This window comes from Salvelinus alpinus, chromosome 27 (assembly GCF_045679555.1).
Source record: "Salvelinus alpinus chromosome 27, SLU_Salpinus.1, whole genome shotgun sequence".
Classification (NCBI taxonomy): domain Eukaryota; kingdom Metazoa; phylum Chordata; class Actinopteri; order Salmoniformes; family Salmonidae; genus Salvelinus; species Salvelinus alpinus.
In genome coordinates, this window is record NC_092112.1 from 41,726,254 (window position 1) to 41,749,711 (window position 23,458).

A 23,458-nucleotide genomic window follows, 5' to 3' on the forward strand; every position below is an offset into this window, starting at 1 on the left:
AAGCTGTCCCGTCTCTCCTCTGTCGGCTAGGGACATGGAGGGCCGGGCTGTCTGTCCGGTGGGACCCTATTTTGCTTCCTCCAATAAACACACAAGCTAGCATGGATGCACACACATACACACAAACACACACATTCCCCCTACTCCCTCACTGCAGGGGAAGTTATTTCATTTATAGCACATACACACTCCCCGGGCTGTGGTGTGTGTGTGTGTGTGTGTGTGTGGGGGGGGGGATTCTGACACTACAGCCAACCTGAGACACACAGTAGAGGTCTGCACACGGGACTTATTTTTTCATCTCTCTCCCGCTGCTTTTCATACTGCACCCCCGCCTGCTCTTGTTGGCTTCTCGTCAGTCTCCCACCTGCCACCGCTACAACTGGCCCCGAACCCAACCGCAGTCCTGCAATGTTATTGTAGTTGTGTGTAACGTAGCTCGCTTTGCAGCCCCGGTCCCAGCAATATTTTCAACCTAGTCAAGATCAAAATGCGCAAACAAATACAACAGATTCTCATATGGCCCATTATGCTATCGGTATTATTGGGCTATATCAGTCGATAGGGTAGATGTAGTTTGAAAGGGAGTAGAGTTGGGCGAAATATACGAGAGTGGACACTTACTTGACTTGAGCTACATTTTGCATAGCCTTTAGGAGCGGAATGATAGGCCTACCTGTGTTGTACATATTTTCAGTCAATGTCGGAGTCTGAACGTAAATATTTCCAGTCAATGTCAGGTCTAAACTATAGAAAATCATATTTAGGAAGTACAAAGTAACTGCGCCGTGTTTCTCCTAGTCTACAGGCTATTTGATTGAGACCACACATACTGTAGATGCACTAGATCTCGCAGGCACAACAAAAGAGAATAAAGGTAGGCCACTGAATGTAAATCAGCAAGAATTAGCCTATTAGAGTTTGTGACTATTGCGACAGAGGAGCGTTTAATAAAATATATAATGAATAGTCTTCAAAACAGAAAGACAACCGTTTCAAAATAATCTTGTATAATTTAGGAGCCAGACAATTTGCAGGCAGACACAAATAAGTGTGTTATCAATATTTATTTCCAGTCAATGTCGGAGCCTAAACTAATACCTTATCATATTTAGGAAGTTAGTTCCCATGGAAAGACAACTGTGGGTGCTTCTCCGCCCAGGCATATAGCCTACATGCTATTTAATTGAGACAACACATAAGGCACATTTGATCTTGCAAGCCCAACACAAGGGTAGAGGTCGGCTACTGAGTAGAGGTAGGCTACTGAGTAGAGGTAGGCTACTACTACTCCTATGAACGTTTGTGACTAGTGCGACAAAGAGGTGCTTTTAATACAATATATAACACACACAAAACAGAAAGACAGCCGTTCGAAAAATAACAACAAATATATATTTTCATCCCAAAGTTCATCCTGCTCCAGCCCGCGTCATGAAACAATGCTGACCAAGCCACATTGCTCTCTGTCGGGGCCCGCGGGAGGGAATGCGGCTCTCTAACACACATCTTACCCTAAATACTACAACAGCTAGCCTAAATTTCACTGGTACTCGATCTACCCTGCATAGGTCACTGTACATGTATAGTTAGTCGACCCTACATATCTCAGAGCCCAGAAGATGAGTTAGGTCAGGTTCTGTCATCACAGCATTGGAGAGAGAGAGAGAGGCACTCAATGTAGTGCCCTACATAAGTGTCAAGGGTGCTGGGTGTGCACATGGGAGCAGTGAGCAATTGATTGGTGCATATGTGCTTGCACCTGCGCTTGCGTCTGTGCACTTGTGTGTGTGTGTACGTAAGCTTTTTATCTGTTCATGTGCTTGATATTTTTGTGTGTGCGGCTGTGTGCGCGAGCGGGGAGCGCGCGTATGGGTGCTTTTACAGCATCTCTGAGGATCATTCATTAGGGTTGTTTCTCCAGTTTCCTCCTCTGCTGCTCTGTGCTGGTCTCAGGACTGATAGCATGTTGTAGAGATACTGGCTTATTGGAGTAAATTGCATTAGCACCGTGTTGCCTTGCGCCCTAGGGTCTTATCCTAAGCCTCCTTTGTTTTAAGTGGCAGCCGTGTGTGAAGCTTTTCTCTCCCCAGCCAAGGCTTTCATTCCTCTTTCCCCCCTCTGGAATGTACTGCTGGCGGATTTATCCCCAAATGGCAAGACCCACTGCAGGCTCTGTCCATGTGCATGACTAGTTAGCAATTGTTGTTGGCATCAGTCTCAGTGTTAATCAATCTACGTAGCAGTTTGCGTGCTAAATGCTATTTAAGGGCGTTACGCTAACAAGCTGAGTAAAGGACAAACAGTGAACAGTCACAGTGGTGCAGTAAGAGGTGGGCGTGTGATTAGCGTCTCGGGTTAGCGTGTGCAGATGCACTGTGTCTGGGAGTCCAAGTGCAGCCTGCAGGAGGATTGTTGCGACACACACATGCGCACACACATAAACACATATAAACACACACATGCACATACACACATACACACACACACACATAATCGCTAGGCTTATTAGCGTGTTGTGAGACCAGAAAAATCTGGGGACGAATGTGGATCTCTGCTTCAGGGTGTGAGTGTTTTGGAACAGGAAACCACACTGATACGGTGAAAGGGACTGTATGTACCCATCTGATTTTACTACATTTTTCCTTTTACCCTAGTCTTGTTCACTGCTCACGCCCTGAAGCGACTAATGACGAGACTCCTTTTACCCAAACTGCACAGATTTGAGTTCAGTTTACCTTCCACGGTCTAACCTAAATCATTCGAGGGAGAAACGAATACCCAGACCTATGATCAGCCTCTAGGGGTCAAATTAATTCGACCCCATCATTCACGGCCCAGTGGGCCTAGCGTGCATCCCCAGGCTCACCTACCGTCTCTCCTTTGCTGAGGTAGAGGAGACATGGACGATTGACCTGATCTGCCCCCCCCCAACCCTGCCTCTCTGCCCATGATCCCACTGGGCCTCTCTTCTCTCTCTCTCCCTCCCTCTCTCTCTCTACACAGGGGTGAACCGCAGGCAGAATCAGTCCTCATAAATATCAGCATGGTCGGCCGAGCGTAAGGAATAGAGAGACAAACATCACACACCTGTGCTGTAATTACATGGGGATGGACGCGCTGTAGAGTAGTGGAGTTACAATTGGGTGTGCAGGACCTACTGGAGAGAGAGGGATTGCACCGGTTATTTCCCTAAAAAACCTTGTTACAAATGATCTATGTTATTTCTCTGGACAACTCACTAGAACAGTTTGAGAAATGCGGTTCTTTTACGCACAGAGGATTGATCACCAAACGTTTTTTTCATTTTCTTTTTTTTTGTCATTGCTGTGCGGCTAGATTGTTGGGTTTAGAGGTTTGTTTGTAGATGTGTTGATGTTTAATGAGGGGACAGACTACCTGCAATGCTATCAAATGAAGGTGAATAGGCATGTTGAGTGTTGACGGGATACATGATACCTGCAGATGCTGTTCAATTGAACCGTAATCCAAAAAAAAAAAGAAGCTAAACCCGTGACTGTGGAAAATCAGGGCCCAGACCCCACAGATTTTGGATCGTGTGTATCATAACAAGGTCATCACGGGGCCAAGCTGGGTGATCATTTGATCAAACAGACAGAAATCAATGGGGGAAGTGTGTGTGTTTGCGCGTGCGTGTGTGCCTCCTCAGCGCCACTCCCTTGACTCTGTTAAAACTGATAACCTGTCCCTCGGAGTCCATCCAGATAGCATCTAGATCGATTCAGATCTCTCCACGTTTGGAAAGTCGAAGAGAGAGAAGGACCATGGGAAACATATACACCAACATAAAAAGCTTAGGGGAAGTGCATAGAATGAAAAAAATGTTGTTTCTTCACTCATTTCTTCACACACTTTCTTTCCCCAATTATACATATAGGATCTCCAATGCAAATTGTGTGAGTTAATTTCTTTGACTTTGTGCTTGTAATGATTAGGATGTACTAACTGTTCTGTTTGTCCTCTACAGCACCCCCTACGGTCCGCATCGTGCACTCGGGCCACGCGTGTAACGTGGAGGAAGAACGTCACACAGAGAGGGTGTACACCATCCGGGAGGGAGAGACCCTGGAACTCACCTGTCTGGTCACAGGACACCCACGGCCACAGGTCAGTCCACCGGCCAATCACTCTGTACAGCCAATCAGGACACTAACTTACCACTGCACCCACCACTCTCTTTCTGAACTATGAAACCTTTGGAACCAGTTCAGAAGATATCCAGTCCAATTTAGATGCTCTTAGACTCGGTTGGTGCCATTTAAGATTAGGGAGGATCATTTGTTTTATTTATATGAGCATATCATTATTTCTATTACAGCATATTGGATGACTGTCATTCATATTCCATTCACCCAGCTCAATGTAACATTGATAGGTTTAGGCTACTACATGATACTCAAATTTGCCTTAAACGCATCATGAGGTTGCTACAACCTAGCCTACAAATCAAAGTGTATAATGTAGGTGCACAGGTCGGGAGACAAATTAGAGTAATCAAGGTGACAGAAAATGTCACATTCAATACCGCCTTGCACACTCTTGCCTGCATCTAGCTGATCTGGAGTGTAATCATTCGTCCAAACACCCACCACTCTCTACAACGAGAGTTTCTATTGGACAAATTGAGGTAGGTCCAATAGAAACGTTTTGCAACAGAATCGGCAGAATGAATATACCCCTGATCACCCGCACACACAGTGCACTTTCATAGCAGCCACACACAACATCATCACTTTGCTCGTTGTTTGACACCTTCTTGCATCTACGCTCTCTCTTCTTCTCACCTTGTCCCTTCACTTGTGGACTTCAGTGCACAACACAACAGCTGTCTGTGACCAGGTGCAAAAACCTCTTCAAGCCAAACCTTCATACCGTAACCGCTAACATTAAACAGCATACGTCATTGTCACCATATTAACATTATAGAAAATAAACTAGAGCTAACGCATTAGTAAACCCACAATTCAATTAATGTGTACAATCATGCAGTGTACAATGCAAGCAGTTTAGCAGTTACACCGGCGGGCCCTGGTGGCAATATATTAATTAAACAGAAAGCTTACCTTGACTTGGAAGAGTTGCAGTGTTGGGTAGCCTTAGCCAGCTAGCTAACATAAATAGTATTCCTCTCTATTTGAGTCAAGTTGTTGAGTAGGCTAAATTAGCCACATTAGCGAAGTAAATGAAAGGTATAACTAAGAAGAAGAAAAAGCTACTTCTCTCTATCTATCTTTCTTTCTCTTTCTCTCTCTCTCTCCCTCTGCTGCTTCTTCTTACTTTTTGAAGAAATTAATTTGTTCAAAACTGTTCAACTATTGTCTTTCTCTCTCTTTGAGTCAACTACTCACCACACTTCATGCACAGCAGTGCTAGCTAGCTGTAGCGTACGCTTTCAGTATTAGATTAATTCTCTGATCCTTTGATTGGATGGACCACATATCCGTTCATACGGCAAGAGCTCTGATAGGTTGGAGGACGTCCTCCGGAAGTCCTCATAATTACTCTGTAAGTCTACAGAAGGGGGTGAGAACCATGAGTTTTATTTAAAAAGGAGAACTTTTTCACAATAGCAATTTTTGGAAATTCACTGCGTAGCATGGTCCTCCCCTTCCTCCTCTAAAGAGCCTCCGCTGGTATCAGCACCACAGAGCTCTCACTCCACATGTCTCCCCACTAAACCGGCTTATAAAATTAATCTGTCAATTATTGTTGCTCCGTATTGTACTGTGCACCTGCAAATTCCTAATTAAAAGCTGGCAGATCTAATGAGAAGTGTGAAGACAGAACAGCAACCGCGTCTGCCAACTCAACATTGCAACGCAAGTAAGTAAGTAAATAACTAAAAACAGGAAACAACAGTGCTGTGTGATATGAATGCGGAGGAAAGCGGGTTGAGCGAGCAGAATGGGTCCTCAGCATCCTAACAAGGATCTTTTTATCTATGCTCTCCGTGATTCCAACCAATTAAAGTGTTGAGCTCTTGACATCTTCAATCGCATGCTTATTCTCACCTGTGATGAGACATCAAGGGCTCGTTCAGCTGAGTGCCATGTTACAGAGCGTTCAGGTAGTAAGATATAAGTATGTAGAACAGACACGATTCTCTGTCATGTAAAACATGACTCATGCCAGCTCTGCAACGATGAAGTGATGGATACAGACACTAATAAATAAATGAACACTACATATCCATCAATTAAGAAGTACTTCGTGTCCAGCACTGTGTTCATTTGCTTGATTAGACAAATTCAATGTGTATCTGGGGATGGGATCGACTCCCATTTTACATTCATTCATATTTTGTTCCCTTTTGATCGATATATATGTACGATCCTTTTGTACACGTCCTGTCCTGTTGTTGCGGATGCAGAGAAGGCTATTGATTTTTATATTCCCTTTGAAAAGGTGAAGGACACTTAAATTAGTGAGACACTCGACACGCGATTCATCTTCGGCTCTCATCCGTGGCGACAACTTGTTCTTTCCCCCGTCTTGACTTCCATACTCTTGATTCATGTTGGGGGGGAAAAAAGTGAGAGAGAGAGAGAGAGAGGGAGGGAGAGAGAGATTACAACAGAGGAGAGAGAAAGATAAAGAGAGAGAGAGAGAGATCAAAGGGCTACATGGCAGTAGCAGGAGAGGCGGGATTTCCTTTGAAAGCGAGTCATTATGAGCCTCAGTCAGATCCCATAGGAGGACCAGGGCTGTCATTCTGGGCTTAGGGAGGGAACAGCCTGGGTCTCTGGTGGTTCTGGTGTGAGTGAAGGGGGTTGTCGGGACTCATGCTACAAAGTAGATGGGAAGAGTAGGGGGTTATTTGAGGGTAGTCTGTACTAGTGTACTAGTCCCGAGGCTGTTGGTAAAACATAAGGGATGTCAGTCCTCATCAAGGATAGTTGTATGTGAACAATAACAATTCATCTTTCCATTAGAATTAAACATTTATCTTCTGAGCGTGTTCATAATCTTAGCTCCGGGGTGGCTTTGTTTATCCCCTCCTTCTTCTTCTCCTTAAAGTTCTGTCATTTCTTCTTCTGCATGCTAATTTGACTGAACTTGTTCCTCCTCCAAGAGAGGAGCAGATCCGTAGCCCTGAGTACGCCACTATTCTAACCAAAGGTTATATGTCGTTTTTAGACAAGAAAGAAAAGAAAGATATCGTTTTGATTAGGAGGAACCTTCCTCCCGTATTTTTTAATTGCATGGGTTGGGTTGAAAGCAAAACGAAGATCTGAAAGGAAAGTGGACAATAAAGTAGTCTTCTATTCTTATTGAAGTTAGCAGTGTTATGAAAAGCAACGTGTAGTTAACTCACATACTACCTATAAGGTAACACTTTACTTGACATCTAGCGTCGACACGTTATGACACGGTCATAACCATGTCATAATATGTCATAACAGTTGACATACCTTGTCATAACCTGTCACAAATGTGGTCACAACACTGTCATGACACATATATTTAGACCCGTTGTGACATACTGTATATTGCGTTATTTTATGGCTGGTTATGAGACCTACATTAAAGTGTCAAATCCCACAAAACCTACCACACAAGGCAAAAAATTATTACACCATAGCCTAGTTGTCAACAGTATGTTTACGTTATATAACCTTTTCTGACATTGACCATATTCAATTGTCATTGTAATTGCACACACATTGATGTCAGACTGCCCCAATGCTCTGTTGCTGATGACTGGGATGAATGCAGGAGCAGATTTCAGGAGCAGGACAAGACACCTTTTTTGACTGATGACTGACATATGGACATGTACGTGATAGGCCTATCTGACATATATGATTCTGATGGTTATAATGCTTCTTGACAGTGTCATAAAGTGTATTTTCTACAAGTTCTTGAAAATATGCTGAAATAAACATGGCTGTAAAGAATTCATTACAACAACAACAAAGGATTTAACCTCTAATTCCTCCCAAACCCGGATCCGGGAGCACCCCCCACAGTAAAAAAGCTGACTAGCATAGCCTAGCATAGCGTCACAAGTAAATACTAGCATCTAAATATCATTAAATCACAAGTCCAAGACACCAGATGAAAGATACAGATCTTGTGAATCCAGCCATCATTTCTGATTTTTAAAATGTTTTACAGGGAAGACACAATATGTAAATCTATTAGCTAACCACGTTAGCAAAAGACACCACTTTTTTTACTCCACCAGTTTTTTACTCCATCAGTAGCTATCACTAATTCGACTAAATAAAGATATATATAGCCACTAACCAAGAAACAACTTCATAAGATGACAGTCTGATAACATATTTATGGTATAGCATATGTTTTTTTAGAAAAATGTGCATTTTTCAGGTATAAATCACAGTTCTACATTGCAGCTGCAATCTGAAATAGTGCCGAAGCTGCCAGAATAATTACAGAGACCAACGTCAAATAACTAATTACTCATCTTAAAACATTTCTGAAAAATACACAGCGTACAGCAAATGAAAGCCCAACATCTTGTGAATCCAGCCAATATGTCAGATTTTTGAAGTGTTTTACAGCGAAAACACAATATAGCATTATATGAGCTTACCACAATAGCCAGAATCACAACCGCATTTACCAGCAGTAAATGTTAGCGATCGTAACAACCCAGCAAAAGATATATAATTTTACTAACCTTGATATACTTCATCAGATGACAGTCCTGTAACATCATATTACACAATGCATATAGCTTTTGTTCGAAAATGTGCATATTTAGCAGCACAAATCGTGGTTATGCAATGTAATCAGTAAAAACATGGCATGCATTCTGGCCGGCGCCATCTTGGAAAAGCACCTAATCTAATCAATAAATAATCGAAAACTTGACTAAAAAAATGCAGGTTGGACAGCAATTGAAAGATGCATTAGTTATTAATGCAACCGCTGTGTTAGATTTTTTAAATTAACGTTACTAGACATACAGTGTGCGTTACAGCCAGACCAGTGCCGCAATAATGAGCGAAAAATACTTTTACATTTTTCCACAGAACAACGAATTAACATCATAAATAGTTCTTACTATTAGTTGAGCTTCCATCAGAATCTTGGGCAAGGTGTCCTTTGTCCAAAAGAATCGTTGCTTTGTTGTAAAACGTCCTCTTCAACTTCGGAATTAGCAGCTAACAATAGCTACGTGGCACACACATATCCAAATCCTCAAAACGCAATACTACGAAAATTCAGAAAATAGCAATATACTCGCATAAACTGATATAAATCGGTTTAAAATAACTTCGTTATGATGTTTCTAACACCTATATCGAATTAAATCACAGACGGATATATCTTAGGCCGATAACGAGAGCTTTTGAGCATGCCATCCTGATGTCCTCTCTTGCGTCTTGACGAGCGTCGAAAAGAACGGACCTTCCACTCCATGGCCTTTTATAAAGTCTGAGAAATACGTAGAGACTCCATTCCACTTCTCATTGGTTACTGACATCCAGGGGAAGGCTGGTGCAGTTCATTTCGACCCATAGGACACATACAGAGCTTTAAACTGATCCGAGATCAGAGCCTAGTTTTCAGACCTTCGCAGTTCCTGTCATGATTTTCGCTGCAGAAAGACTTCTGGTTCACCCACAGACATAATTCAAACGGTTTTAGAAACTAGAGATTGTTTCTATCCAATAGTAATAATAATATGCATATTGTACGAGCAAGAATTAAGTACGAGGCAGTTTAATTTGGGAACGCAAAATGTCGAAGTTGAAACAGCACCCCCTGTATTCTCTTAAGAAACAAACTTTCAAACAAAAGGAAACGTCTTGGCAGGAAAAAAATACAATTGAATAAATGTGGGTTTTGACAATCCTATGGAGGTGTCATAACCTGCCATACAATAACACAATGCATTGTATGTCACAACAGGTGTAAATATATGGGTCAAGAAAGTGTTATGACTATATTATTACAGGTTATGACAAGTTATGTCAGCTGTTATGACATATTATGACACGGTGACACACCGTGTCAGAACGTGTTATGGCGCTAGGTGTCAAGTAAAGTGTTACCAAATAAAAGTCTCTGTGGAATTGAACCCACGACTACCACTATCCACCAAGCCACTGATCCCTATGGACCTCACTTGACATTGAAGTCTAATCGTCATTGCGACATTGTGCCATTGAAGGTCATCTCTATAAAGTCATGTCACAATTCCTGCACTACTTTATTATAAGCATACACACAAAGATGACATGTCCTCATTACCAGACAGACCTTGTGTTTCTCCGTCAGTAAGAACTACCAGTTCCCTGAGTAATACCTTTACTCAGACTGAGACTTGTGCGGGCCAGTATCACACAAAGCGAATGGCCAACTGCGTACTAAACTGGGCCGTCGTTGACAATTTTCACCAGCGATGAATTATTTTTATGTCTGTCAAGAAGCAACTCTCTCTAAATTACCCGCAAACCCCTCAGGCCCTCCCACTGATGGAGGCTTTGGCTCTAGTCCAACCAGGCGGAAGCTTTCTCTCAGCATGGCGCTCTCTGTCCCATGCCACACAGACACACACACACACACACAGAAACACATACACACCCACACACTGCTAACCTCACGACATTGACACACCTCAGCCTCCTATTATGGGATGCCTGTCAAGTTTGGACCTGTTGGCAGGCAGGAGCATCGCTAGGGCAGGTTCCCATGGAGGGGTCAAAAGGTCATGGGAAGGACTTGTGAGTCAGGGCTCTAGGAGGAAAGAGATAGCGATATGCGGTGTGAAGCTGGCGGTCTCACTCTTTCTCTCTCACCCTCTTCCTCTCTCTCTCTCTCTGTTTCTTTCACCCTTTTCATCTCTCTCTCTCTGTTTCTTTCACCCTTTTCATCTCTCTCTCTCTCTCTCTCTCTCTCTCTCTCTCTCTCTCTCTCTCTCTCTCTCTCTCTCTCTCTCTCTCTCTCTCTCTCCCTCTCTCCCTCTCCCTCTCTCTCAACCTGTCTAGGGTTTTGATGTACTTTGTAGACAAACTATGATGCATCATTCCAATAGTCTTCCTTCCCCACTGTTGAAGGCTACTGTACATACTGTTTGGATATAGGACTATTACTTTAACTCTAATGTACATTAGCTCTTCAACAGGAATGGCCTTCTGAGGTATGAATGACATGGGTACAGACTGCCAGCTAAAAGGGATGTTAGATTAATGTGCCAGACAGCATGTTGGCTTTTATTGTAAACAGGGCTCTGGTCAAAATTACTGCGCTATGTAGGGAATAGCGTGCCATTTGGGACATAATCATGCACTTTACTGGCTATCACACATACAGAAGCGTTCATTCTTGCAGCCACTGTGAGATGTAATTCCCATTATAAAGCCATCTCTCTCTCTCCCCTGTCATATCCCCTGAAAAGGGCTCTGGCCTGCCTCCACTCTGTACACACACACTGTGTTAGAGGATACAGCCAGACTATATGCCAGCTAAACTGCTGAGCAAACACGCAAGCATGCAGGCACACACACATACGCACCCACACACACACACACACACACACACACACACACACACACACACACACACACACACACACACACACACACACACACACACACACACACACACACACACACACACACACACACACACACACACACACACACACACAAACACCACCCAACACCCCCCCCCCCATTTCTGCTTCAATTGTCAGCTGGGTCAAGTTCAGACAGGTGGGTGAGAGGGTCAGGGGGTATAAATTAGCCGGATAGAGTCATGAGTGTCTAGCAGGCTAGAGCATCAGTGCTCGGGGGCCAAAGGCGATGGAGGAATATAGCTACTGTAGAGATAGTGTAGTTTTGGCCCTGGAGTGGGGAGTGTGGCTATAGCTGCCCCATATGATTCTGGGATACTGTAGAGTAGTGTATACTCATGGAAGGATATAGCTACTGTAGAGAGAGTGTAGTTTATCCAGGGGTTAGTTGTGGCCTGGAGTGCAGTGTGTTCCTAGCCACCCCCATTCTCCCTGGGCTATGGTACAGATAGGTTTATTTGAGTCCTATGAATCCCAGTGTGAGTCATCAATAACCACAGGCTTTACAGAGAATTCTTCATTTAGGGAGACCTAAAATTGCAACATTTTACTATGCAACTGTATTGCGTAATGTTAGGACTACTGCAGTACTCTGGAACTTTCTGTATAGTCTTTGGTATTTGTGATTCAGACATTTCACCCTTCATGAAATGTCATCATTTGGATGGTTGGATAGTTGGATCTTTGGCTCTCATTGTTTATGATACCTGTTGATTTGGACATTTTGTGATTCAGACCTTTTGAGTTTATTTTTTAATAATGCAGATAGATTGTAGTTTCCATCAATGCAATTGTCTGCATCATTTCCAATCCCCCATATATATTTTAAAAATAGATTTAGATAAAATAGATTTCCCCCAGACCTTTGAGTCTTAGTTGAAATGAACAGTATTCCCCACAGATGTAGGATCTTCATTTGAGCCAGTTTGCAACTCCAGAAAAATTATCCTGCAGCAACAGAAATCTGGTCATTCTATTTTCATACTTGGCCACACTTGGCTGCACAGAGACCTTATCTGACCTCCTCCCTCGTACCCCCTACAGAACTCAAAGATGGTAAGCAATTAGAAAACAGTCAGAAGTTAGGACAGAGAGCAGGGGCGGACACAGCGTGGCTGTGTTGACCATCGCTGCTGGGAGTTACTGTTCGATTCAGATCCAAGCAGAATAGCAACTTTACATAAAAGCAAATGTTGATCTTTGTATCAGAATGCCAAAGACAAGACTGACTGACTTACAGGGAGAATAGCATTATCATTGTAATGACTTTCTCTCAATTCTTCTTCCCTGCTGTAAACAAAAAAAAATAATGTTTTCTAATGCTCTTTATGGTGGATATGTAAAGATTGAACTCCTGATCTCCCCGTCTAAGTCCCCGTCTAATTATACATTGTTAATTGTATATACATTGTTAATTGTATAATTGTACATTATTTGAGAGAACTACAAGGGTATAAGCAAAAATGGAAACTCATCTTATTATAATAGCGAGTATGGCCCAACCCATCCACTCCTCTCAAATCCCCAATGTCTGTCTTAGGGCAAGAAAGAGTGTCAAACCGTACTTTCAGGCATACTCTAATTCTTACAGAATCCCCCAGTGGATATACACAGCTTTCAGAAAGTATTCAGACCCCTTGACCTTTTCCCAATTTTGTTACGTAACAACCTTCTTCTATAATTGATTATATCGTTTTTTTCATCAATCTACACACAATTCGCCGTAATGACAAAGCAAAAACAGGTTTTTAGAAATGGTTGCTAATTTACTAAATCTAAAAAAACATAACATTTACATAAGTATTCAGACCCTATACTCATTACTTTGTTGAAGCACCTTTGACAGCGATAACTGTATTGAGTCTTCTTGGGTGTGACGCTACAAGCTTGGCACACCGGTATTTGGAGAGTTTCTTCCATTCTTCTCTGCAGATCCTCTCAAGGTCTGTCAGGTTGGATGGGGTGCGTTGCGGCACAGCTATTTTCAGGTCTCTCCAGAGATGTTCATTATGGTTCAAGTCCAGGCTCTGGCTGGGCCCATCGGGGACATTCAGAGTTTTGGCAAACTCCAAGGGGGCTGTCATGTCCCTTTTACTGAGGAGTGGCTTCCATCTGGCCATTCTATCATAAAGGCCCGATTGGTGAAGTACTGCAGAGATTGTTGTCCTTCTGGAAGGTTCTCCCATCTCCACAGAGGAACTCTAGAGCTCTGTCAGAGTGACTTTCGGGTTCTTGTTCACCTCCCTGACCAAGGCCCTTCTCCCCCGATTGCTCAGTTTGGCCGGTCTAGGAAGAGTCTTGGTGTTTCCAAACTTCTTCCATTTAAGAATGATGGAGGCCATTGCGTTCTTGGGGACCTTCAATGCTGCAGATATGTTCCTCGACACAATCCTGTCTGGGTACTCTACGGACAATTTCTTCAACCTCATGGCTTGGTTCTTGCTCTGACATGCACTGTAAGCTCTGGGACCTTATATAAACAGTTGTGTGCCTTTCCAAACCATGTCCAATCAATTGAATTTTGCACAGAGGGACTCCAATCAAGTTGTACAAACACCTCAAGGATAATCAATGGAAACAGGATGCACCTGAGTTCAATGTTGAGTCTCATAGCAAAGGGTCTGAATACATATGTAAATAAGGTATTTCTTTTTTAGGCTTTTTATAAATTAGCACAATTTTCCAAAAATCTTTTTCGCTTTGTCATTATTGGCACGTTCTGACCTTAGTTCCTTTGTTATGTCTTTATTTTAGTTTGGTCAGGACGTGAGTTGGGGTGGGCATTCTATGTTGGTTTTTCTCCTTTGTTATTTTGTTTAGTGTTCTCTGTTTATTAAATATAATGATGAACACTTACCACGCTGCGCTTTGGTCCTCCTCTTCTTCCACCCACGACGAGCGTTACAGAATCACCCACCAACCAAGGACCAAGCAGCGTGGTATCGGGCAGCGAGTTCTGGGGCTCCTGGACATGGGAGGAGATTTTGGACGGTAAAGGACCCTGGGCACAGGCTGGAGAATATCGCCGCCCCAAGGCAGAGCTGGAGGCAGCGAAAGCTGAGCGGCGGCGATATGATGAAGCAGCACGGCAGCGCGACTGATACGAGAGGCAGCCCCCCAAAATAATTGGGGGGGGGGGGCACACGGGGAGTGTGGCAGAGTCAGGTTGGAGACCTGAGCCCACTCCTCATGCTTATTGTAAGCAGCGCGTTACTGGTCAGGCACCGTGTTATGAGGTTAAGCGCACAGTGTCGCCAGTACGCGCTATAGGACAGCCCCCCGAAAGTGTCATGCGAGTGTGGGCATCCAGCCAGGGCGTATTGTGCCTGCTCAGCGTGTCTGGTCTCCGGTACGCCGTTTCAGTCCAGGGTATCCTGCGCCGGCTCTGCGTGCTGTGTCTCCGGGGCGCTGGGAGGGTGCAGTGCGTCCTATGCCTGCGCTCTGCTCGTACCGGGCAAATGTGGGAATTGAGCCTAAGGGGGAGGTGCGCGTAGTATGCACCAGATCTCCAGTGCTCACCCACAGCCTGGTTCAACCTGTGCCTGCACTCTGGAGGGTCCGGGCTAGAGTAGTCATCCAGCCTGGGGGAGTGGTGCCAAGTCTGCGCACCAGAGCTCCAGTGCTCCCCCATAGCCCGGTCCTTCCGGTGCCTCCTCCAAACACCAGGCCTCCTGTAGGTCTCCCCAGCCTGGTGGGTCCTGTGGCGGCCCCACGCACCAGGCTGTCTCTCCGTCTCCTCCCTCCAGGTTCTCTCTCCAGGCCAGAGCCGCATGAGCCGCCCGTCTGTCCTGAGCCGCCTGAGCCGCTCGTCTGTCCTGAGCCGCCCGTCTGTCCTGAGCCGCCTGAGCCGCCCGTCTGTCCTGAGCCGCCTGAGCCGCCCGTCTGTCCTGAGCCGCCTGAGCCGCCCTTCAGTCCGGAGGCGCCTGAGCCGCCCTTCAGTCCGGAGGCGCCTGAGCCGCCCTTCAGTCCAGAGCCGCCTGAGCCGCCCTTCAGTCCGGAGCCGCCTGAGCCGCCCTTCAGTCCGGAGGCGCCTGAGCCGCCCTTCAGTCCGGAGGCGCCTGAGCCGCCCTTCAGTCAGGAGCCGCCCATCAGTCCAGAGGCGTACGTCAGTCCAGAGGCGTCCGTCAGTCCAGTGGTGCCCTTTACTAGGGTGTCCAATCCAGGATCGGTGACGAGGGTCGCTGCTCCTAAGGTGCCAGTTGGGGTGGGCATTCTATGTTGGTTTTTCTATGTTTTGTTCTATTGTTCATTTTCTATGTGTTTGGCCTAGTATGGTTCTCAATCAGAGGCAGGTGTCAGTCGTTGTCTCTGATTGGGAGCCATATTTAGGTAGCCTGTTTTTCATTGTGTTTTGTGGGTGATTATATTTTCTGTTCTGTGTTTATGTCACCTGACAGAACTGTTGCATTTCGTTCTCCTTTGTTATTTTGTTTAGTGTTCTCTGTTTATTAAATATAATGACTAACACTTACCACGCTGCGCTTTGGTCCTCCTCTTCTTCCACCCACGACGAGCGTTACAATTATGGGGTATTGTGTGTTGATTGCTCATGATAAAAATAAAAAATCAATCTTAGAATAAGGCTGTAAACTAACAAAATGTGGAAAAAGTCAATGGGTCTGAATACTTTCCGAAGGCTCTGTGCATAGCACCCACCCAGACACACAATCTCTAGCACCCAGACGAAGAAAGTAAGGCAAAGACATGAGAGCAAAATGGCCGTGGGGCTCCAGGAAAAACTTACAAAGCCTCCCAGTCAGTCAGATAATGTGGTCTACCACCATGTGAAACAAACAGTAGCACTTTCCCTTTGAAAACCACAGAGGCTATTTGAATATCCACTTCTTAGTGTCACTCGAACAATACACTTATTGATATTGGCGCTGTGCTGGAACTCAAAAGCTCTTTACACAAATGGCAAAGGAGAGGAAATGAATGGGAGGATATAAGCTGGTAAAATATTGAATTCAGCTGAGTTCTTCATAAGCTATCTCTCTGTCTCCCTCCCTCTCTTCCTCTCTCCCCCTCTCCTCCCTCTCTCTTTCTCTCTCCCTCTCTCGCACTCTCTCCCTCTCTTCCTCTCCCTCTCTCCCCCTCTCCCCCTCTCCTCCCTCTCTTGCGCTCTCTCGCGCTCTCTCCCTCTCTTCCTCTCCCTCTCTCCCCCCTCTCCCCTTCTCCCACTCCCTCTCTCCCTCTCTCCCCTTCTCCCTCTCCAACTCTCTCTTTCTCTCTCTCTCTCCCCTTCTCCCTCTCCAACTCTCTCTTTCTCTCTCTCTCTCCCCTTCTCCCTCTCCAACTCTCTCTCTCTTTCTCTCTCTCTCTCCCCTTCTCTCTCTCTTTCTCTCTCTCCAACTCTCTCTTTCTCCCTCTTTCTCCCTCTTTCTCCCTCTTTCTCCCTCTTTCACCCTCTTTCTCCCACTCTCTCACTCTCTCACTCTCTCACTCTCTCACTCTCTCACTCTCTCTCTGTCTTTCTGTCTTTCTGTCTTTGCATGATGGGGGATCTGGAGAAGAAGTGGAGGAGAGGAAAGAAGAGAAAGGATGGAAGAAAGAGAATTCAGACAGAAACTTTGGCTCTATCTAATTTATGCTCATAACTTATTTAACTCCTGAGGAGGAGAGGTTGTTTTTATTAACTCATGCTGTCCTTAACTGGCATAATAGGGAAGAAATGTACTCAGTGTTTAGTGACGTAGGCTTGCTGGGCTTCACCATCGATCGCTTGCTGAGTTGAGAGGTTTTTTGGTTCAGTGCTTCTGTATCTACTTGTCACATTTTTTTTTCTTCCAAAAAGCACTTTAGTTTTGACGTTAATATAACCTCTTTAAGTCAGTATGAAAGTCTTGTACACAGAAGAGGTAGCCCCTGTGTGTGTATGTGTGTGTATGTGTGTGTGCGTGTGTGCGTGTGCGTGTGTGTGTGTGTGTGTGTGTGTGTGTGTGTGTGTGTGTGTGTGTGTGTGTGTGTGTGTGTGTGTGTGTGTGTGTGTGTGTGTGTGTGTGTGTGTGTGTGTGTGTGTGTGTGTGTTTTGTGTTTTGTGTGTGTGTGCGCTTCAGGTCAGATCTGTGAGTTATAGTTCAGTTTTAATGCAACGTAAAGACCCTGGCTAGTTTGTATGACGTACAGAGACCGGGGCTAGTTGGTTGGTTCCTCGCCCTCTATGAACAACTGGACTCTTGTCAGGCTAATAATAAACTGCTTCTGGCCCCTGGCTTGGACAAGATCCTTCGGAGTAAGATGGAATCGTAGGGTTTGAACCCCCTCTGATGCAACACACACATACACAAAGAAGCACACATGCACACACACATCACACACACACACACACAGTCACAAAAGGGGGATGAGAATGATACGATATGCTGCCTTGCCTTCTCTCTCTCTCTCTCTCTCTCTCTCTCTCTCTCTCTCTCTCTCTCTCTCTCTCTCTCTCTCTCTCTCTCTCTCTCTCTCTCTCTCTCTCTCTCTCTCTCTCTCTCTCTCTCTCTCTCTCTCTCTCCCTCTCTCTCTCTCACTCTCTCTCTCTCACTCTCTCTCTCTGTCTTTGCATGATGGGAGATCTGGAGAAGAAGTGGAGGAGAGGAAAGAAGAGAAAGGATGGAAGAAAGAGAATTCAGAAACTTTGGTTCTGTCTAATTAACTTCTGAGGAGGAGAGTTTATTTTTTATTTTTAACTCATGCTGTCCTTAGCTGGTATAATAGGGAAGAAATGTACTCAGTGTTTAGTGACAGGCTTGCTGAGCTTCACCATTGATAGCTTGCTGAGTTGAGAATTGTTTTTGGTTCAATGCTTCTGTATCTACTTGTCTAATGTATGGGGGTTTGAACCCCCTCTGATGCAACACACACATACTCTAAGAAGAAACAGGGGGGTGATAATGAGACAGGGGTGATAATGATACGATATGCTGCAATGCCTTCTCTCTCTCCCTCTCTCTCTCTCTCTCTCATATATATATATATATATATATATATATATATGAATATACAGTGGGGAGAACAAGTATTTGATACACTGCCGATTTTGCAGGTTTTCCTACTTACAAAGCATGTAGAGGTCTGTCATTTTTATCATAGGTACACTTCAACTGTGAGAGACGGAATCTAAAACAAAAATCCAGAAAATCACATTGTATGATTTTTAAGTAATTAATTTGCATTTTATTGCATGACATAAGTATTTGATCACCTACCAACCAGTAAGAATTCCGGCTCACACAGACCTGTTAGTTTTTCTTTAAGAAGCCCTCCTGTTCTCCACTCATTACCTGTATTAACTGCACCTGTTTGAACTCGTTACCTGTATAAAAGACACCTGTCCACACACTCAATCAAACAGACTTCAACCTCTCCACAATGGCCAAGACCAGAGAGCTGTGTAAGGACATCAGGGATAAAATTGTAGACCTGCACAAGGCTAGGATGGGCTACAGAACAATAGGCAAGCAGCTTGGTGAGAAGGCAACAACTGTTGGCGCAATTATTAGAAAATGGAAGAAGTTAAAGATGACAGTCAATCACCCTCGGTCTGGGGCTCCACGCAAGATCTCACCTCGTGGGGCATCAATGATCATGAGGAAGGTGAGGGATCAGCCCAGAACTACACGGCAGGACCTGGTCAATGACCTGAAGAGAGCTGGGACCACAGTCTCAAAGAAAACCATTAGTAACACACTACGCCGCCATGGATTAAAATCCTGCAGCGCACGCAAGGTCCCCCTGCTCAAGCCAGCGCATGTCCAGGTTCGTCTGAAGTTTGCCAATGACCATCTGGATGATCCAGAGGAGGAATGGGAGAAGGTCATGTGGTTTGATGTGACAAAAATAGAGCTTTTTGGTCTAAACTCCACTCGCCATGTTTGGAGGAAGAAGAAGGATGAGTACAACCCCAAGAACACCATCCTAACCGTGAGTCATGGAGGTGGAAACATCATTCTTTGGGGATGCTTTTCTGCAAAGGGGACAGGGCGGCTGCACTGTATTGAGGGGAGGATGGATGGGGCCATGTATCGCGAGATCTTGGCCAACAACCTCCTTCCCTCAGTAAGAGCATTGAGATGGGTTGTGGCTGGGTCTTCCAGCATGACAACAACCCGAAACACACAGCCAGGGCAACTAAGGAGTTGCTCCGTAAGAAGCATCTCAAGGTCCTGGAGTGGCCTACCCAGTCTACAGACCTGAACCCAATAGAAAATCTTTGGAGGGAGCTGGAAGTCCGTATTGCCCAGCGACAGTCCCGAAACCTGAACGATCTGGAGAACGTCTGTATGGAGGAGTGGGCCAAAATCCCTGCTGCAGTGTGTACAAACCTGGTCAAGAACTACAGGAAACGTATGATCTCTGTAATTGCAAACAAAGGTTTCTGTACCCAATATTAAGTTCTGCTTTTCTGATGTATCAAATACTTATGTCATGCAATAAAATGCAAATGAATTACTTAAAAATCATACAATGTGATTTTCTGGATTTTTGTTTTAGATTCTGTCTCTCACAGTTGAAGTGTATCTATGATAAAAATTACAGACCTCTACATGCTTTGTAAGTAGGAAAACCTGCAAAATCGGCAGTGTATCAAATACTTGTTCTCCCCACTGTATATACTGTACCAGTCAAAAGTTTGGACACACCTCCTCATTAAATGGTTTTTCTTTAGTTTTTATATTTTCTACATTGTAGAATAGATGTTGGATGTTAATTTTAGCCAGTTTGCTACAGCAGGAAAATATTCCTGCAGCTACAGGAAATGTGAACTATTATGTGGATTACAGTATATATATTTAATATATATAATTCATTAATGGATATTTTTGTAGGGGTTGATATATCTTTTGTGAGGGAAAATCAAGTCTGACATTTCAATTTCACGTATACTCCCTCTCTGGCGCTCGAGGTCAGCAGGCTGCTCATTATTACGCACACCTGTCGCCATCGTTACGCGCAACTGCGCCACATCAGACTCACCTGGACTCCATCACCTTCCTGATTACCTTCCCTATACATGTCACTCCCTTTGGTTCTTTCCCTTGTTTCTGTTCCATTTTCTTTTTCATGTCTGTACACTACTCGTGTTTCTTGTTTTGTCCATGTTCGTTTCTATATTAAATGATTCACTCCCTGAACTGGCTTCCTGACTCCCAGCGTACACATTACAGGAAGCCTTTTTAATCCTCAAATAAACGAAACGTTTTCCTGCAACAGGGGGATCAGATCCTACATCTGTACATCACCTATTAGGATACACAAGCGCAAAGCAAAATGCAGTGATGTCTAGCCATAAATCGACAGTATACTATGACAAATGATTTAAACGTTGTTACTGATCAAAATCTTAGAAAAACCTTGACAAAGTACAAACGTAATGAGCATAGGCTTGTCATTGAGAAAGGTAGACACAGGGAAACCTGGCTCCCTGTAGAGGAAAGACTGTGCAGTCACTGCACCACGGCAAAAATGGACACATAGCTACATTTCCTGACAAAATTGCAAAAATATAAAGCAATTAGAGAGTTTTTATTTCCCCAAATGTGAAATCGTTATTGAAGGTTTCCAAGACCTCTCTGATGAGAAGAGATTACCCATCCTGTTGGGGGAGGACGCAGAGAGCTGTGGGTTGGCAGCGCTCTACATTGCTGCCTGCCATAAAATGAGGGATTGTGTCTGACAGATCAACCAACCTGCACATGTCTTTGTGTTGTATGCTTATTTATTTACTGATTTCCAATACAACCCCCCCCCACCCCCCCCCCCCCCCACCCTTGATTATTGCTGTTACTGATTGTCCTGTTCGTGACAATGTTGATTATTTCTCATGATGTTATTGATATTGTTAATGAATCACTCCTTTTCCAAAGTACACCTCGGCAATATGTACGTCATTACGTCATGCAAGTGAAATTGAAAATTGAGAAAGAGAGAAAGAAAAAGAGAGAGAGAGAGAGATACATGATGGAGGGTCAATTACACCTCCATGTTGTAGACCAGAGGAAAAGACTGAACGCTAGTTCACCTTTCATCACCACCCCCTGCCACATGGTTAAGGTTGTTGTGCCAGTTAGTGAAAGACAGTGAAGCTGTGAATGAGGGTTTATCAGATAGAGATATCAGATCTCCTTTGAGGGCGGTAAGAGTCAGACACAATATATTGGGTGATAAAGTGTGGTTGTAATAAAAAAAGGAAATTGGTAGAGAGTAGGGGCTCACCTTTCCAGGGCTGATGGAGGTTAACAATGCCCAGTAACCTGATAAAGACCAGGATGGGTTCCAAACGTTGTAACTCTAGCTAGCTAGAAGATTATTTTTAAATTCAGCAAACAGTGAGCAGACATGTGCTTTCTTGTCGTTGCTATTTCTTTATCATTTCTTTATATCCAGTCCTTGTGGCACAACTACCCCTTTAATAACCATGGAAGACATTCATCAGTGGCCTATGCACCTAAATGAAAGAAGCCAAGGGCTTTATGTCAAGTAGGTCATCTAACCAACCACGTGTCCTACACAGATCCGATGGACCAAGACAGCAGGCAGCGTGTCGGATCGCTTCCAGGACTCCAGCGTGTTTAACGAGACGCTGCACATCTCCAAGATCCAGAGACACCAGGGAGGACGCTACTACTGCAAGGCCGAGAACGGCCTGGGCTCCCCGGCCATCAAGTCCATACGGGTCGACGTCTACTGTAAGTACTGTACATTACCTTCGGACACAGTGGTTGGGTCAAGGTTGTTTTCTTGTTATTCAAATGTACTTCCTCAACGTAATAACATTGCATAAAATTCAACGTGGCTAGTTAGTATACCATTCCCTTTTGATTTTTTTTCCCCTTTTCCCTTTTTGGGCGACTCGACCAAATACACATAGACATTTGTGTTATAGATCTGTCATTCTCATCGAAAGCAAATCTAAGAAGTGGTAGATCGGTTCTATGTGTGCGCTATTTCAATGCTTCCCTTAAGTTTTGTTTTTGCGTCTTTTACTTTCGGAATTCTGCACCACTTTCAAACAGCTGAAAACACACAAATGTTGCTTATGGAAAAGATATTTCACTGCGGTTTAGATGGTACAATGATTCTCTACACTATACTTGCTTGTTTTGTCACATAAACTGATATTAGGAAAACTATTTGAATTTTAGCAACCAGGAAATGGCGGAGTGATTTCTGCATAGTTCATCTTTAAACTAGAATTCAACCATAAGTTAACGATAAGCTTTTAAGGTGTGGTTTATTCCAATTGTTGCACAATTCAATGAAATGTCAGTCAATACTAAATGTTGAATTGGGGCCCTATCTAGACATCCTGTGTGTGTGTGGGGGGGGGGGGCTGTACAGTAGACAACAGTATGAACAACCCAACCCAGTAGCTTCCACCCTAGTCAACCTAGCCATTAAACAATAGTGAGGTCTGATTGGAGTTGTCTGGGGCACCCAACAACTCCTCAGACGTGCGCTTAAATGGAGGACGGTTTGTCTCATCTGAACCCTGGACAAGCAAACATTATATAGCTCCCAGCCAGAACCTCCCCAGATCCACCACTCTGTGACACAAGCACATTAAACCAGCACTTTCCCTTCTGTAACATCATCGCAAGCGATAAACCTTTTGGCCTGTGTTCTCCTCTTCTCCCATTCTCTCTGTGGCAGAACACAGAGCAGTCTGCAGTCCTGTCTCATTCTTTCCTCTCTGCCTCTCGTCTGTCTCCACCTCTCGTCGGCCTCTGCCTCTTTCTCTTCCTCTGCCTTCGCCTCTCCTCTCTTCTCTTCTCTTCTCCTTGGTCAGGCAGGGGTTACCAAAGTAAGTGGAATCGCTTTCATCTGACATCTAAAGCCTCTGCTCCAGCTGCCAGTGACTCCTGTCAGTCTGTCACGACATTTCGGGTCTGTCTGTGTGGC

The 23,458-nt window shown here is 44.3% G+C and overlaps 1 protein-coding gene across 4 annotated transcripts in view; it reads left to right on the plus strand.

The window, feature by feature from the left end:
• The window catches only part of LOC139556583 (MAM domain-containing glycosylphosphatidylinositol anchor protein 2-like), a 362,908-nt gene that overhangs the window by 106,026 nt on the left and 233,424 nt on the right, over positions 1-23,458 (plus strand). For all 4 annotated transcript variants that reach the window (XM_071370710.1, XM_071370711.1, XM_071370712.1 and 1 more), the window contains exons 2-3: positions 3,989-4,128; positions 22,071-22,245. In XM_071370710.1, the coding sequence (XP_071226811.1) occupies positions 3,989-4,128; positions 22,071-22,245 (315 nt within the window). The remainder of the gene's footprint in view (positions 1-3,988; positions 4,129-22,070; positions 22,246-23,458) is intronic.